The following is a 17,661-nucleotide window of genomic DNA, read 5'->3' on the forward strand; positions in this document are numbered from 1 at the left end:
CCAAGGTGAGGCTGGAGGGTCAACTAAGCCCTACTCAGAGTAGACCCACTGAAATTTCTCCTTCTTCATTACCCTGCCCTTCACCTTAAGGTCCCAGGGCCTTAACTCTGCCTGTTAACTTCCATGGGTTTACTTTACTCTGAGTGGAATAATAATAATAATAATAATATAATAATATATAAAATAATAATTTATTTGTAACCCGCCCATCTGGCTGGGTTTCCCCAGCCACTCTGGGCGGCTTCCAACAAAGATTAAAAATACATTGAATATCACACATTGAAAGCCTTTGGCTTTCCCCAAAGAATCCCGAGAGCTGTAATTTGCCCCTCACTGAACTACAACACCCTCACACCCTTAACAAACTACAGTTCCCAGAATTCTCTGTGGGAAGCCAAAGGCTTTAAATGTGTGTTAAATGTGAACCTTCTCTGTGTCTCTCTCACTCTGCCTAAAACTCATAAGGGTAGTTAATTCGTCTTACATGCACCCTTGATCACCCACCTCATTGTTGGATGGATCCCTCTAGTCCTATTTGCTTAACTTTATTTTCGCGTTTTATCCGTCTTTTCTGAAAAAGAAAAATGCAAATAGTTTCTAATAGCTGATTTCTCCCTCCACCCTTATCCTATTTTCGTTGTGAATATATCATCTGAAATTTGTGAAGGCAGCTGTGAATAATTAATAGACTATTGCAACTTATTACAAGCCTGCAAATGAGATGGATAATTATTATCAGTGTTATTATCATAACACCTCCAGACATTTAGAGGCTCTCTCCTGGGACAGGTAGGGATGAACAGCAGGTGATGGGGATTTATAAAGAACTGGAAAAGGAAGCCCCAAGATGCTCGATCGCTCTTGACGGAAGGGCCTTGTAAGGTATGGAAGGATGATGGAATGGTAGCGGGCCCCCTAGTCCAGGGGAGTAGGCAATGTGGTGCCCTCCCTGATGCTGATGGACTTCAGCTCCCATCCTCTCCTGACCATTGAATTAGCGGGCTGGGGCTGAGGTGCACCAGAGCTTGGGCACATACAATGGAGCTGAACGCTGAAAGATTCATCATCATCATCATACCCCGTTATACGATTATACCATTAAACCCCATCCATGCCCATAGCTGTCAAGTTTCGGATTTGAAAATAAGGGATCAGCAGTCTCACCTATCCCAGGGACAGTCACATGTCAGTGGTGGGCGGAGCCAGAAGCAAAAAGTGGGCGGAGCAGCAATGTAAACTCCAAGCGGGCTCGGGCTCGGAGCGGAGCAAAGAGGAGGGCAGCCAGCAAAGAGGAGTGCAGCCATGTGCTCCGCGTGATGGAGCCCCATCGCCTTCTTGTCTGATCCCATCAAAACAGGACAGGAAGCAGCAGCTGCTCAAAGGCAGCCAGGCTCCGCCCACCAGCTAACCCTATTGGCCGGCTGAGGGGCTTGGCGGCAACGGATAGGGGCTGATGCAGGGGGAGGAATACACCCCCCTGTAAGCACGGGAAACGGCTCCCACTTGCTTTGAGGGCTGAGGCTTTTCTCTCCAAGTAGGCGAGGTCTTCCCACCCAGTCCCTGGCCAGCAGGGGAGGAGTTGCTTCCATTAAAAATGGGAAATTTAAGGGAAATAAAAATAAGGGAGAGCAGCGGGAAACTGCTTGAAATAAGGGAGAATCCTGGGGAAAACAGGATACTTGACAGCACTGCGTCCATCTGGTCGTGCCTCCCCAGCCACTCTGGGCGGCTTCCAACAGAATATTAAAAACAGGATAAAACATCAAACATTAAAAACTTCCCTAAACAGGCCTGCCTTCAGATGTCTTCTAAAAGTCAGGTAGTTGCTAATTTCCTGGACATCTGGTGGGGGGCGTTCCACAAGGTGGGCACCACCACCGAGAAGGCCCTCTGCCTGGTTCCCTGTAACCTCACTTCTCGCAGGGAGGGAACTGCCAGAAGGCCCTCGGAGCTGGAGCTCCATGTCCGGGCTGAATGATGGGGGTTGGAGACGCTCCTTCAGGTATACTGGGCCGCGGCCGTTTAGGGCTTCATTCAGGAGAGATAAAAGAAAATACATCTTCATGAAGCGCACAGTTAAACTACGGAACTCTGTCCCATGGGAGGCAGCAATGGCCACCAACATGGATGGCTTTGAAAGAAGATTAGACAGATTCATGGAGGCCAAGGCTATGAGTAGGTACCAGCCACAATGACCATGCTCTGCCGCCATAGCTGAAGGCAGCAACACTTCTGAGTGCCAGTTGCTGGAAACCACAAGAGGAGAGCTGCTTTTGCACTCAAATCCTGCTTGCAGGTTTACCATAGGCATCTGGCTGGCAACAGGATAAGTAGACCTGCCTTGAGCTTCAGGACTGGCGCTGGGGCTTCTTGCGCCGTTCTGGTGCCCTCCTACCGCCAAAGCCTGCTTTAGCAGGAGGTGGGGGTGGTGGAGAGGCAGGCAGCAGTTTCTCTACTGTAGCGAGAAGCTGCTGCTCACCCATCCCGCCGCCCGCCCCCTGCCAAAGCCTGCTTTAGCGGGAGCCGGGGTGGTGGTGTAGGGGGCAAGCAGCACCTTTCCACTACAGTGGAGAAGCTGCTGCTAGCCCCAGGGCCGTCTCAGGCACATCTGTTGCCGTGGCGCGGCGATCCTTCTGGCACCCCCATGCGTCAGGGGCATCTGGGGGAGGGTGCGGTCGGCACAAGCACCCGGCCGCCCATGGGGGCAGGGGGAGGCCGCCAGCAGGCCGCGCGGCTCCCCCCACTCGCTGCACTCGAAGACAGGGCTGGGTGGCCGGCTCGCAGCCTGCCCGGGAGCCCGTCCCGCCAAGCCTGGCCAGCACCCCCTAGCAATTGCCACGTTCACCTAAATGGACGTGCCAGCCCTGTTGAGCTTCATTCTTGGGACCAACCTTTGGCTCCTGGTTTGGGCTCGTCCCCCCCCATCCTGCCCCCGACAGTCAGGAGGAAGGAGATCCTTCCCTGATTCTTTCTCGCCCCCCCCCCCACCGAATTGCCTCCGCAAAGCCCCCTTCATACTTGGAAGAGCGAGCTAAAGGAGAAAATGACATGAATAATCTCCAGCGTTCAACAACAACATCCTGCTCATTGTACCTGCTCGTTCATTGGAGAGTTTAAACCTTTCATACCATCCTTCTTAAAAGTGGAAAGGAGGATAGGGAAAAGTGTGTGTGTGTGTGTGTGTGTGTGTGTGTGTGAGAGAGAGAGAGAGAGAGAGAGAGAGAGAAGGGAGGGGAAACCTTTCATTTAAATGCAGATGGTGGCTTTTCACTTGGGACCAAGCAGAAAGTTTTTTCTATTAAAATGCTAATGAAAGAAGAAACTGCAACTCTAGATTTCCCTGAGAAAGCGAGGATCCCTTGCTGTAGTTTGGCATCGAGATAATCTGTTCCCTCTTAAATATTAGTGTTTTATCTTGATTTTAAAACAAAATCAGCAAGGAAAAAGAGGGTGGTTGCATTTTTTAAAATTTATTTATAATAACATCTATAGCTTGCCTTTCTCTGCAATGCAGATTCTAGCCAGTTTCTCTGCGAAAGTAAGAAACCTTGGTATTAGGTATGTGTTGGGTGGGGCAAGACTTAACTGGAACGAAGCTAAACCAGGCTTAGTGTAGGAACTTGGGAATGAATGTGAATATCTGCGATATTTATGTCTGGGGTTAGGATCACAGAATTCTAGAGTTGGGTGGGACCCAAACCCCTGAAATCTAACTCAGATGTTGAAACTCAAACATTCCGTATCTGAAGAAGCGTGCATGCACACGAAAGCTCATACCAAGAACAAACTTAGTTGGTTTCTAAGGTGCTACTGGAAGGAATTTTTTTTTTATTTTTATTTTATTTACACCTGAGAATAAGAACACACCACACACACACACACCACACCCACACACACACACCTTAATACAGCAATAGGTTCCCCAAACATTGGCAGTTGGAGGGACATTGAGCATTCTGCACAAACTGCAACTCCAGCTCAAGGGAAGCCCTCCACGCCAGGGGTCAGCAAACCTTTTCAGCAGGGGGCCGGTCCACTGTCCCTCAGAACGTTTGGGGGGCCAGACTATATTTTGGAGGAAATGAATGAATTCCTATGTCCACAGGGCCGTCTTAAGGAGATCGGCCGCCATGGCGCAGTGATCCCTCCGGTGCCCCCGGCGTACCGCCTCTCCGCTGCCTCCCTCTCACGCTTGCCGCCCCTCAGGAAGTGGGGTGGGCGAACAGGGGATGAGGGGCATGGCACTGGAGTGGCGCGGGGCTCTGCGCGCCCTTCCAGTGCTCCTGGGACACGAGGCGAGGGCGGCCGGCTCGCAGCCCGCCGGGTACTGGCATGGGCAGCAGCGACTGTGCTGCCAGCTCGCGAGTGCCCGGCCGACAGCCCACCCTTGGGGGCAGGGGCGGGTTGGGGAGCGGGGCGGCCAGTATGCCGATGGGCTCGATCATTCCGGCGCCCCCATGCATCCGGGGCGTCTGGGGGAGAGCGCTGGCGGCGCAAGCAACCGGCCACCCGTGGGGGCGGGGGGAGGCCACCAGGGGCCGCGCTACTCCCCCTGCTCGCTGCGCTCGAAGATGGGGCTGTGGGGTCGGGTTGGGGAGGGGGCGCCCGGTATGCCGGCGGGCTCGCGGGGGCACCCCTGGGGGCATGGCGCCCTGGTGTGCCGTGCCACCAGCCCAAATGGACGAGACGGCCCTGTATGTCCAATAAATAACCCAGAGATGCATTTTAAATAAAAAGCACACATTCTACTCATGTAAAAACACCAGGCAGGCCCCCCAAATAACCCAGAGATGCATGTTAAATAATAGGACACATTCTACTCATGTAAAAACACACTGATTCCCGGACCGTCCACGGGCCGGATTTAGAAGGCGATTGGGCCGCATCCAGCCCCCAGGCCTTAGTTTGGGGCCCCCTGCTCTACATGCACTACCATGTCCAGGCTTTCCTTCCTTCCTTCCAAAGGCACCCAGGGTGAGAAAATCAACATCAACAGGATGACTGCTTCTAATTCTCAGAATAGACAGGCTAGCTTCCTGGTGAGGTGATAGCCGGGTGATGGGCCATTCAAGAGAACACAGGAAGAGACTCTGAGCAAGGTGGCAAATGGGTAAGGCCCCCTCCCTTAATTCGCGGGGAGTTACAGTAGAAGGACAAAGGCAGAGTTGAGAGCAGCAAGAGCTGAGTGATGTGAGCTTGGAAGCTGGAAGATCATCAGGCTAGGGAGCCACAGAAAGAGAGAAGGACGTCTGGTTTCTATTTGAATCCAAGGCTGTTGCTAAAGCCAGGGAAAGCAAGACTCTCTTGCGCTCAGGTTGTATAGATGTAAAAATAAAGCATATATCATAAAGACAGAATGAAACACGGATGAACCTGGAACCCCTGCAATCTCACACCACTCGGGCATTGAACTGGCGCGCAACAATATGATTCGAAACATTCTGAAAAACAGTTAGAAACAACCACGGTCTCTCCCCGAACGATTTCAGGATTGTCGCGGCAGCTGTTGTTACTCTCCCTGCTAATTCCATCCCGCTGATTCCGTTTCGGCGGCGCCTTCTTTTCTTATTGCGGTTGTTCATCTTTTTCAGATGCTGACTCTCTTTGACCTAAATCCCAAACGAGGTCCAGTGTCTGGCGGAACCCAAGTCACCATCACGGGCAAGAACCTGAACGCTGGCAGCAACGTCACGGTGCTTTTTGACGAGCATCCCTGCCTTTTCCACTGGTACATCCCAAAGACCTCAGGGAGGGGGGAATATTTCCTCCGAATGTGTCAACAAAATGAACGCAGCGGCATAGCTAGCCACTCGGGTGCCTGGTGCGGCATACACGTCCTGCAGCCGGGGGTGGGGCGAGCCGCCCATGGGGCAGGGCACGCTACATGGAGCCTCTCCATAACCTCCCCTTAGGCAGCATGGAGCCTTCAGGCGCTCAAGCTACCACGTCGCTCCCAGGAGAGCCATGTGGCTTGGGCAAGCTGCAGGCCCTGCGGCAAGTGCCGGGCCCCGCAGTGTGGCACCCGGTTTGTTGACTGAACTAAAAAGTTTTGTGAGCCCTTAAAAAAAACAAAACCCTCACATTTTTGTCATTTTGTCACCACCACCCCTCAGTGATGACATCCGAGGCGGAACGCACCCCACGCACCCCCTTCCTCCGCCACTGAATGAATGATAAGATTGTGGATGTCCCACTGCTGTAGTGCAATGAGTTGTCCCCATTGCTGCAGTGGAGCTAGTTTAGAACAGGCATTATCATGCCTGGAGCATCTTCTTGTTCTGGGCAGGGTGGTGTCAGTTTGCAAACAAAAGAACAAACCCAATGGGCTCATTTGCACTTACCTATTCCTAGGCACAGGCTCTGGACTGTCCAGATCCATGTCTGAGTGCTCCCCACTCTGATGGCACTCTATACTGCTGAACTGGAGCAAACAGCAATCCACAGAAAACCCGAATTGCCATTTGCTCCAGTTCAGCAATAAAGTTTGGGTTTTCCAGGGGGAGCCACGGGACACACATAAAAATGCTTGGACACAGACCCAGAAATGCATGGACCTTTGTCTAAAAAGTGTGGGCGGGCCTTTCTATGTGTGGATAAATGATATGATATATAGATATACGTGAATGTGATAAAGGGTCTTTTTAGTTTCTCTATTCTCTTTTTCTCTTTCATATATCTATATCTATATATGTATATCAAGTGTGTGTTTTGTATGGAACATGAATATTCTATTTTACATTTCCCTGGACGTTTGGCTTCCGAAAAACGTTCACAAACCGGAACACTTACTTCCGGGTTTGTGGTGTTCGGGAGCCGATTTGTTCGGGAATCAAGCCGTTTGAGTACCAAGCTACCAGTGTGTGTGTGTGTGAGAGAGAGAGAGAGAGAGAGAGAGAGAGAGGAATGTGGGTGAGCCCAATATTAGGGGGGAAACTCATTGGCTCCTCCTGTTGTAGGGCCAGTTACACATTCTGTTATTCACTGGAGATTCTTTATACCCCCACTAAAACGCAAGCTGAGATGTATCCAAAGGACTCTTCCGTGGGTTCGCCTTGCTTGACCAGATTCCTTTTCTTCATTCCGGGGACAGGAGAACAGCAGAAAGGATTGTCTGCAACACCACAGCTTACACCAGCGGCTCAGAGAAGATGGTCGTGGACGTGATTGTGAAGGTAGACAAGGCCAGGCTCCACAAGGAGCTGGAGAAGGCCAAGTCACCCAAGGAGCTGGAGTTTGAATATACGACGGACCCAACCATCATGAAGATCGATCCAGAATGGAGTATTGTCAGGTAATGGCGCCATTAGAAAGGTGGCACAATTTGAGTGGCAGGTCAATAGGAAGAGCTATTGTCGAATTTATCCCAAGTAATCCTAGGAGCTTTGTGATCAAGGATGTGGAAAGATTTACAGGCTGGGGGCCAAATTCCTTTCCGGACAGCATTTCAGAGGCCACATGACTGTTGTGATATTATGACATGACGAGCTGCGAACGCTGCAGCAAGGTCACAAGACTCAAGAGTCATGTTTCCTCTCTGTGGGAATTACACTGGGCATACCAGCTCCCACACATGTGATGTCATTGTAATTACTGTTGTACTCCTTACTTTCTGTTTTGCATCGGAGATGAAGGTCGCATTAACAGACAGCTCTGAATTATGAGCTGCTACGCAGATATATATATTCTGCTCTAAATCTACAATAAAGTAGATCTTAGCCAAATGGCTGTTGTGTGTGTTGTTTTCAAGCTGGGAACAACCGCATATTACAATTGTGCCCCTGGACTCCAGAAGCCAGAGGGCACAGAAGCTTCGTCCGCCTTGGGGGTCAGTCTCTCAACTTGCCCCCGCGGGAAGTTTTCATAACATTGGTAGCAGAGGATGGTCTCCGAACATCGGACCTTTGATGACTTCTGCCTGATGTTTATCTGCCGGCAAAGAAAGCAGCCTCAAACTGCGTGCTTCATTCCGGGGGAGTTTTTCGTGCTGAAGACGGCCGTTTCCCACTGTGAGAAGACGCATTAATTGACTGTGAGTAGTACCGGACTGATTTACGAGGCAATAAACCTCAGAAGGCTAGGTTTGTTTGCTTAAATTGCTTTCTGAAGTCAGAGAGTAAAAAGCCTGCTTTTTCGCCACTATGGCAAAGGATAGCAAGCAGAGCAGCAGCTCCCTTTGTCCAATGCTTACTGATGAAAATTACCAGACATGGCGAATTAAAATGGAAGCTGTGCTGACCAGGCAGAATTTGCTTGATGTTGTCACTAATGCCCCTCCACTGCTCCCTGGTGGTCGATGGCTGAACAGGGATAATCAGGCGAAGGCGACCATTGTTTTGCATCTTGACCAATCTCAGTTAATACACATCAGGGATTTGCTTCACGCTAATGATTATTGGGTTGTTTTGCAAAATGAACATTTGAGGATAGCGGCAGGGAGTTCCATGCTGCATTTCCAACGTCTCACCAACCTAAGGTTAAAGGAGGGAGACAATTTGCGTTCGCATCTTAACCATATGAAAGAATTAAGAAGTGAACTTGCACAACGCAACGTTCAATTGAACGAAGATGTGTTTTGTTTCATGGTTTTGAATAGCCTCCATGCCGGTTATAGTGCTATTGCATCACAGCTAGGTGCCCTGGATGCTCAAAACTTAACCGTTGCCAGAGTATTCTCAACTTTGCTAAATGAGCAAGATCGTTGTGCTGCTCAAAATGAGGCTAATGGAAGGGGGAGTGAAGCGTCCTCAACCCCACCAAGTGGTCCAATAGAGCATGTGCAAGCTCTTAAAGTCATACGCTGCACAAACTGTGGAATGAGAGGACACAGTTTCCAGACCTGCAGGAAGCCCAAGAAAGGATCTACTCAACAAGCCGGTGGATCTACAGGCAAGGCGCAAGCCAAAGTCTCCAAAGGGCGCACAGTGGCACTGCTTACACAAGGCGTGCAGGAGCAGCATACTGACTTAGCGTGGGTTATAGACTCAGCTTGTTCGCACCACATGACCGCAAACAAGCGTTTATTTAAGACTTTTAAGAAGCTGGACTCCACCGTGTCGCAGGTGAGTGGAACACACCTGAAATCGACTGGAGTTGGAACTGTTTATCTTCAGAGTCTCCAGCTATCTATCAGCAACGTGCTATATGTCCCAGAAATTGCCTACAATCTGCTAAGTGCATCGCAGCTTACCGAGAAGGACTGCGAGCTCAGATTACGCAAAGGACTGTGCACAATTCATAAAGATGGACAGGTGATCCTTACAGCTCAGAAGAACAAAAATGGACTGTTTTTACTGTCTTTTGAATCCACTGACTGTTGTTATGATGTTGTTGACTCTTATTTTGCAGGTGCTGCTAAGTCCAAGGAGACTACCAAACAGCCACACAGAGAAAAGGTCACAAGATGTTTCCAGCAGGTTTCTGCTGATGTAATAGGACTTTTGCCACAATCTAGAGGCGGAGCTACCTGTTATTTATTGCTGTCTGATCATTTCTCTAAATTTTCTTGGTTTTACACTATGAAAAGTCCGCAGCAAGTCTTGGCCAAGTTCACTGAATTTTGTGCTAAGATAGATTTCATGCATGATGGCAAAATTGAATGTTTGTATACTAATCAATTACCAGTGTTTGATTCACAGGAGTTCAAGGACTTTCTAAGTCAACATTGCATTCGGCACAAAGTTGCTGTCAGCCAATCATCATGGAACAAAGATTTGTGTGTTAAAACACAATATTACGTGAGGGTATGCAGGCGCAATTGCTAAGTGCAAAGCTGTCTGACCAGAATTGGGCTGAAAGCCTATCTGCCTTCACTTATGCATGGGTCAGGAGTATTCCAAAAGGAATGGAATGCTCACCTTATGAGATACTGTTTAACAGAAAGCCTTCTGTTAAGCATCTTAAGGTTTTTGGTTCTCAGATGTGGGTGGAATCACTTGAAGGTGCAACCATCCAAGGCATCTTTATGGGCTATGAGAAAGGTCAATACAGAATTCTATTGCCTTCCTCAAACACAGTAATTCTTACTCAGGAGGTAGAACCTACTGTAAAGCCGGAGACACAGGTTCTCCAAAGCTTTCCCATTGATGTCAATACTATGAGGATACTGACACCAGCAGTAGCAGTGCAAGCTCAACCACGGCTAGTTCCGACACAGGTGAAACTGTCATTGAGAGAGGAGCTCATGATAGTTCCAGGCCATCAGATGAAGATGATGTGCTAGGATCTTTAGAGCCACTGTTTACAATTGGTAAAGTTTCTCCAAAAAGTCCTGTTCAGGAGAAACTCAGCAAAGAAGATCTACATCTTGTGCGTAGATCTGAGAGAGTAACAAAGGGTCAGGCACCCAAACGCTACTCCAAAGAGTTTGCAATCTCAGCTGTTGCAAATGTAGCTGTAGTTTGCACTCAAGACAGAGACACTCAGGCTCACTTCACAGATGTGAGAAAGCCATTACAACAGGTTGCAAAGTTCAACACGTTTCTGCCAACACACACAGAGCAAATGCTCTGGTCCCCTGGAGAGTTGGTTATCAAAGGCTCAAACTGGTAGAACCAGTCTCAGAGAGTTCCAAGGGTGGAACAAAGACATCAGATTCATACTGTGTATATGATACTGTTTGTTTACTTCTCTTAATAATGCCTTAACTTTCGCCGCTCTTACATTGTCTAATATCGGGGGAGGATGTTGTGATATTATGACATGACGAGCTGCGAACGCTGCAGCAAGGTCACAAGACTCAAGAGTCATGTTTCCTCTCTGTGGGAATTACACTGGGCATACCAGCTCCCACACATGTGATGTCATTGTAATTACTGTTGTACTCCTTACTTTCTGTTTTGCATCGGAGATGAAGGTCGCATTAACAGACAGCTCTGAATTATGAGCTGCTACGCAGATATAATATTCTGCTCTAAATCTACAATAAAGTAGATCTTAGCCAAATGGCTGTTGTGTGTGTTGTTTTCAAGCTGGGAACAACCGCATATTACAATTGTGCCCCTGGACTCCAGAAGCCAGAGGGCACAGAAGCTTCATCCGCCTTGGGGGTCAGTCTCTCAACTTGCCCCCACGGGAAGTTTTCATAACAATGACGTGGTGGGTGTGGCCAGAGGGAAAGTGGGTGGAGCAACAAATGTGAATTTTATTTTTTGTCCAGCAGGCTAGTTTCTGCACACTTTCACACTCCCCTTTCAGTCCTCCATCCAGGAAAGAAAGAGAGATGAGGAAAATATATGAGGAGCTAAAAAAGATGATGGGGATATCCTTTACTAAAAACCTGAGATATTCCTACTAAGTATGGTGGATAAAGAAATCCCAACCAAGTCAAAGGAAGTGTTCTTATATGCAATAGCGGCAGCCCGAATATTGGTAGCGAAAGGATGGAAAGATCAGGAACTCCCAAAAATTTCAGAATGGCAGACTAAATTACAAGAATATGCTGAAATGGCTTGGTTAACTAACAATATTAGAGGAAAGTCTAAGCAAAAATTTGTGGAAAAATGGGGATATACACGAGATATGTACAAAAATACAATAACAGTTTTGTTTTCATGCCAGCTTTTGAGTGTTAAATGAAGGAAGACGAGTCAGGAAATTTTGGATGTATAAAGTGTTAAGAATGTACTGGAAAATTTATAGAGGAAAGTGTGTTGTTTGGATTACATTCTGCATCAAGAAATGTAGATGCAAAGGGACTGGACAGGAGGTCAGATTTGTGGAATTATTTTTTATATACTTTTTTTCTTTTTTCCCTTCTTTTGTGAACAGAAGATACGCATGTATTATGCATACCTGTATGCATTCATATAGGAGTGTTAAAGACGGGTTTTGTTAGTTTTGTGCTTTTTTCTTATTTTTCTTTTCTCTTTTTCTTTTTTCTTTTATAGACAAGACAATGTTGTATGTAAAAGTTTATTTGTAATGTCATACAAGACAGTTGGATTAAGATGCTTTTTCTTTGTTTAACCATAATCAATAAAAATTATTTTAAAAAGAAAGAAAGAGAGATGATCAGAGTTCACAGGCACGTAACTAAAAAGTGAATTTAAATAGGGACAAATGTCAGGTTCTGCGCTTAGGCAAGAAGAACCAGATGCACCAATATAAGATAGGGGACATCTGGCTTGCCAGTAGGACATGTGAAAAGGATCTTGGGGGTCTTGGTGGACCACAAGCTTAACAACAGTCAACAGTGTGATGCAGCAAAAAGAAGAAGTTAATGCTATTCTAGGCTGCATCAACAGAAGTAGAGTGTCCAGATGAAGGGAAGTAACAGTACCACTCTATTCTGCCATGGTCAGACCACACCTGGAACACTCTGTCCAGTTGTTCTGGGTGCCACTATTTAAGAAGGATATCGAGAACTGGTACCTGTGCAAAGGAGGGCAACCAAGATGATCAAGGGAGGGTCTGGAAACCAAGCCTTGTGGGGAAAGGTTGAGGAAGCTGGGTGTGTTTACTATGGAAAAGAGGAGAGTGAGAGAAGAAGAAGAAGAAGAAGAAGAAGAAGAAGAAGAAGAAGAAGAAGAAGAAGAGGAGGAGGAGGAGGAGTTTGGATTTGATATCCCGCTTTATCGCTACCTGAAGGAGTCTCAAAGCGGCTAACATTCTCCTTTCCCTTCCTCCCCCACAACAAACACTCTGTGAGGTGAGTGAGGCTGAGAGACTTCAAAGAAGTGTGACTAGCCCAAGGTCACCCAGCAGCTGCATGTGGAGGAGCAGGGAATCAAACCCGGTTCACCAGATTACAAGTCCACTGCTCTTAACCACTACACCACACTGGTATAGTGGTATAGAGGAGATATGAGAGCCATCTTCAAATATCTTAAGGGCTGTCACATGGAAAAGGGAGCAAGCTTGTTTTCTCCTGCTCTGGGGGGTAGACCCGAATCAATAGCTTCCAGTTACAAGAAAGGTGATTCTGATTAAACGTTCTGACAGTAAGAGTGGTTAGATAGCGGAATAGACATCCTTGGGAGCTTGTGGATTTTCACTGGAGGTTTTTAAGCAGAGGTTGGGTGTCCATCTGTCATGGATGCTTTAGCTGAGATTCCTGCATGGCAGGGGGTTGGAATGGATGACCCTCGGGGTACCTTCCAACTCTACAATGTTATGATTCTGCTTCCCACCAGACAAAAACATCTGGTGGGTGAAGCCAGCCAGTGAGGGTTGTGGTCTGGGAAGAGGCTCTCTGGCCAGGTGGGCAAACTCTCTAGATCATGGATAGGCAAACTAAGGCCCGAGGGCTGAATCTGGCCCAATCGCCTTCTAAATCCAGTCCACAGATGGTCTGGGAATGAGCGTGTTTTTACATTAGTAGAATGTGTCCTTTTATTTAAAATGCATCCCTGGGTTATTTGTGGGGCATAGGAATTCGATCATTTTTTTTCAAAATAGTCCCCCCGCAAGGTCTGAGGGACAGTGGACTGGCCCACTGCTGAAAAAGTTTGCCGGCCCCTGCTCTAGATGGACCTCAGGGATGCTGTCATTGTATCTTGCATTGCAGATCCTGCACTGAGCCGGGCAGGACTAAATGACCTCTAGTAACCCTTCCAACTCTGTGATTCAAAGCTTTTACGAAGCAAGTCTTATCAGAGAAAAGCCTAGTTTTGCATCTTTGCATGCGTTCCCTGCCTACCGCTCAGTTTTGCCTTAGAAGTCAAAGCCTGGCTCCCCGCCCCCTTCTTTGTGAAACAGATTTGGAAGTGCTTGCACGGAGGATATCTTTAAATGAGCTTTTAGGTTGGCGGGAGGGAAGATAGCCTTTCCTGGCTCTCCTGTGTAAGGAATAGATAATTGCCCTGGGAATGGTTCTGCACTGGTTGTTGATGAAGATTGGTGCTTGGTCCAATTGGAGCTCAGATATCCTGCAGCCTTCCCATCCCCCTGAGTATGGAGGGAGCTGAAACATATGTAAATTTTGCCTAGCCTGGCCCAGTGGAGAGAAAAATTGGCCATTAGACTTTCGTGTATTCCTTTTAAGATAATTTTACAAATGAGAAGTGGGGCTAGTCCTCTCTCTCCTCTCCTCTTTACATCAATGGCTAGAAATGAGCCTTATACTGAGTTCATCCACCTCAGTGTTGTCTACACTGACTGGCAGCAGTTCTCCGGGGTTTCAAGCAGTTTTCTCTCCTAGCCCTCCCTGCAGATGCTAGGGATCCAAACTGGGACCATCGGCAGGCAAAGCAGATGCTTTAACCACTGAGCTACAGCCCCCTTCCCCAAAGCTATGCTGTGAAACCAAAGTAAATGGAAGACCTGCGGGAGTTAAAAATACGAGTGGTCAGTATACCCAAAGCTGCCACTCACCAAGTCATTTTTTTTGCAGGTCCTAATAATAATAATAATAATAATAATAATAATAATAATATAATAATATTATTATTTGTACCCCGCCCATCTGGCTGGGTCTCCCCAGCCACTCTGGCGGCTTCCACCAAACATTAAAATACATTTAAAATATCACAGTTTAAAAACTTCCCTAAACAGGGCTGCCTTCAGTGTTTTCTGAATGTCAGGTAGTTGTTTATTCCCTTGACTTCTGATGGGAGGGCGTTCCACAGGGCGGGCGCCACTACCGAGAAGGCCCTCCTTTTTTTGCAAATCAATTAGTCACTTTAATTATTGCAAAGAGTTTGAAAGGTTAAGATTAATTGAACATCAATGTGTTTGGTATCATAAGCAAAATTATTGGGCTTCCCAGTTGGGGAGAACAGTAAAGAGGTAATTTCATATACTTTGACGCTACAATGGTTCTGCTCAAGAGCCAGATGTTCTTCCTGCTGCCGTAGAAATCTGCCTGCAAGTTACACTTAGGTGAGCAAGCATTAATACGTATTTATGCTGCCTGCAGTCTCATATGAGTCCAGGCTTTCTATGCTGACCCTCTTCATTTTCGTGGTAGTTTGACCCTTGGTGCAGTGCAACTGTGAGCAAAATGCATGCCTTCAAGGTTAGCTCAGGCAGTTCTAAAAGGACAGAGCCCATGATGCAGTGCAACTGTGAGTGCAACACTTCATGCAAACAAACAAACAAACTAACTAACTGCAGAGATCCTAGGCTGCGAAACAGAAATGAAATCTGGAATTCTTTCTGCGGGTTCATAGAATCCTAGAGTTGGAAGAGACCACAAGGGCCATCCAGTCCAACCCCCTGCCAAGCAGGAAACACCATCAAAGCATTCCTGACAGATGGCTGTCAAGCCTCTGCTTAAAGGCCTCCAAAGAGGAGACTCCACCACACTCCTTGGTAGCAAATTTTAAGGTTGCCTAAAATCTTATGGAAAGAATAACCATAGTTCCAAAGGCATATTGAGTTGCATGCCAACAGGCACCAGACCCTACTATCCGGACCCTTTAGCAGTCCAGGAGTGCTGAATCGATGGAAATGGACCATACAAATGTCAAGAATTTTGGATGAGCAGGTGGAATTCACACCTCAGTTCCTTCTTTTAAATATGCTTGATGGTGAAAATTCTTAGTTCAAACCTGAGGATTCATGACAACTTTTGATAAAAGGAGCTTGCCTGTTTGTTGCACAGAAATGGAGGAAACTTTGAAGGACTAGATCTGGACTTTTGATACTGCAGTGTCTGCTCTACAGCATGGCTGAAAGGCTGGTTCCTTACCCAAAGGGTCCTGACAGGCAAGGAGGAACCGGACAGACTTTATGCAACATGGCATAGGCTTACTGAGTCCTTTTACTCTGAAGAAGAAAGCTACGCTCCATCAGAAGTACAAAGGCAAGTTTACCTGACCAGGACTTCAGCTTGAAGGAATCTTCTCTTTTGGAAGGCAACAGAGAGGGTAGATACTTCATACTGGCATGGCCTGATTGTGGCTGTTTTTATATCTTACCGTATTGAGGAGTATGAATGTCTTTGTGTGCAAAGTTACACGTGGTTAATTTTCTCTGTTTTCTTAAAGTATGGTATTTAACAAAGAAAGCTTTTCAAAAGGTCACTGGAAAAAAGATGGCATATTGCATTTTTTCTGAAGGGGGGATGGAAACATTCTCAGAGTTTTGATTATTATTTTTTTGCAGAATGGGGGATCAAAGATTGTTTGGGGCAAGGGCTTATCTTTAAAGATGAGGTGGCAAGTGGTTTTTTTTTTCTTACTCTCTTTTTGGAAGAAGAAGAAGAAGAAGAAGAAGAAGAAGAAGAAGAAGAAGAAGAAGACAGCTTTTGTTTTTTGCAGAAATGTCAACTCACCATCCTCCATCCAATTTGAAACCATACTGGACCCTACTTAGCTTTGCAAATGCGCTAGCAGTTTTATTGCTGCACCAGCACAGTATTTGCAGCTCCTGCAGAGTAGTCTAGCAGATCATCAGAGTCCTTTTTCCTCTCCAGTTGCCAGCCTTTCCAGAGTAGGTGGTTAGGAAAACTCTTTGCAAACCCAGTTCAGTTCAAAGTGTTTATTGCCTCAAGACAAGTCAAACACACATACAGTATACACAAACTTAAGAGATGGTGGTCCATCATGGACTATTCTACTAAGTACAGTTCTTAGTACTTAGGACTTAGAGGTTAAAATGTAGAGATCTAAATGTACAGAGAGATTCACATAATCCAACTCAGTATCTCAGTTCACTTCTCCTTGCAACACGCTGCTGAGAGCAGCCTTGGCTTTGTATTTCCTGTCCCCCAATGCACATTCACATCTCTTTTTTTGGAGAAAGAGAGGGTGGATAAAAATGCCAGAGGCCTTTGGCCTTGAGCTGTTTCCAACAGCCCACCGCAGCTAGCATCCTTTCCCAGACAGAATTCAGACATGCAGGGGTCTTACCCATAAAGGCTAGTGACGCAGGGCACCAAGTTCTGGAGGGCGCCAGGGAAGAGGCGGAGGCTGGATGCGGTGCCTCCCGCACAAGCTCACCACCCTTGCCCACCTCCACCATGCTGTGCCAAAGCAGCACCGCGCCTGGAGCCTCTGTCTGCCCCAGCCACCGCAGCACAAAGCGGGCAGCTGAGCCGGGAGGCGCCGCATCCAGCCTCCGCCTCTTTCCCAATGGAGGAGCCGCCCTCCAGCCGCTGCCTGCCTCCTCCAGCCCTGCCGGCAGCTCAGTCCTCCCTAAAAAACTCTGGGAAATAGGGGGCGGGCGCCGGAGGGAGATTTGCACCACAGCGCCGGATATGCTTAAGACGGCCCTGCAGACATGGGGAAGGTAAACTCGAGACACAGACTAAGTAGTTAGTGCAATTTCACCCACATTTCCAAATCACACCAACTGAGATGCATCCATTGGCCAAGTTGATCCCACCCCACCCATCCAAAAGTATGTCAGTTCTGCCCACTCCTTGAAAAGTCACTGATGACATCACATACCCCACATTCATGGGGGATGAACAGTGGAGGTATTTTGGTTCAGGTCAAACAAAAACCAAGGGGAGGGGATTTTATTCCTGTGGACATTTACTCTCTGACTTTATTCTGGGTAAGCATCCATAGGCCTGATTTGGGATATTTCAGCTGACCCCCCCCCCTTTCCTTTCCTTTTATCTCTCCGCCAGTGGAAATACACCCATTACAGTGCGGGGCACGAACTTGGACCTCATCCAGAACCCTCAGATCCGGGCGAAGTACGGTGGCAAAGAACACATCAACGTGAGTATGAGAGTTGATAAAACAGATACAAGCTGTCCAAAAAAAAGAGAAA

General features: G+C 47.4%; 1 protein-coding gene across 1 annotated transcript in view; it reads left to right on the top strand.

Annotated features, from left to right (window-relative positions):
• The window catches only part of PLXNA4 (plexin A4), a 535,577-nt gene that overhangs the window by 441,413 nt on the left and 76,503 nt on the right, over positions 1–17,661 (top strand). Inside the window, 3 exon segments of the mRNA XM_033162012.1 lie at positions 5,592–5,728; positions 7,091–7,291; positions 17,516–17,609. Coding sequence (XP_033017903.1) covers positions 5,592–5,728; positions 7,091–7,291; positions 17,516–17,609 — 432 coding nt within the window.

This window comes from Lacerta agilis, chromosome 10, assembly GCF_009819535.1.
Source record: "Lacerta agilis isolate rLacAgi1 chromosome 10, rLacAgi1.pri, whole genome shotgun sequence".
Classification (NCBI taxonomy): domain Eukaryota; kingdom Metazoa; phylum Chordata; class Lepidosauria; order Squamata; family Lacertidae; genus Lacerta; species Lacerta agilis.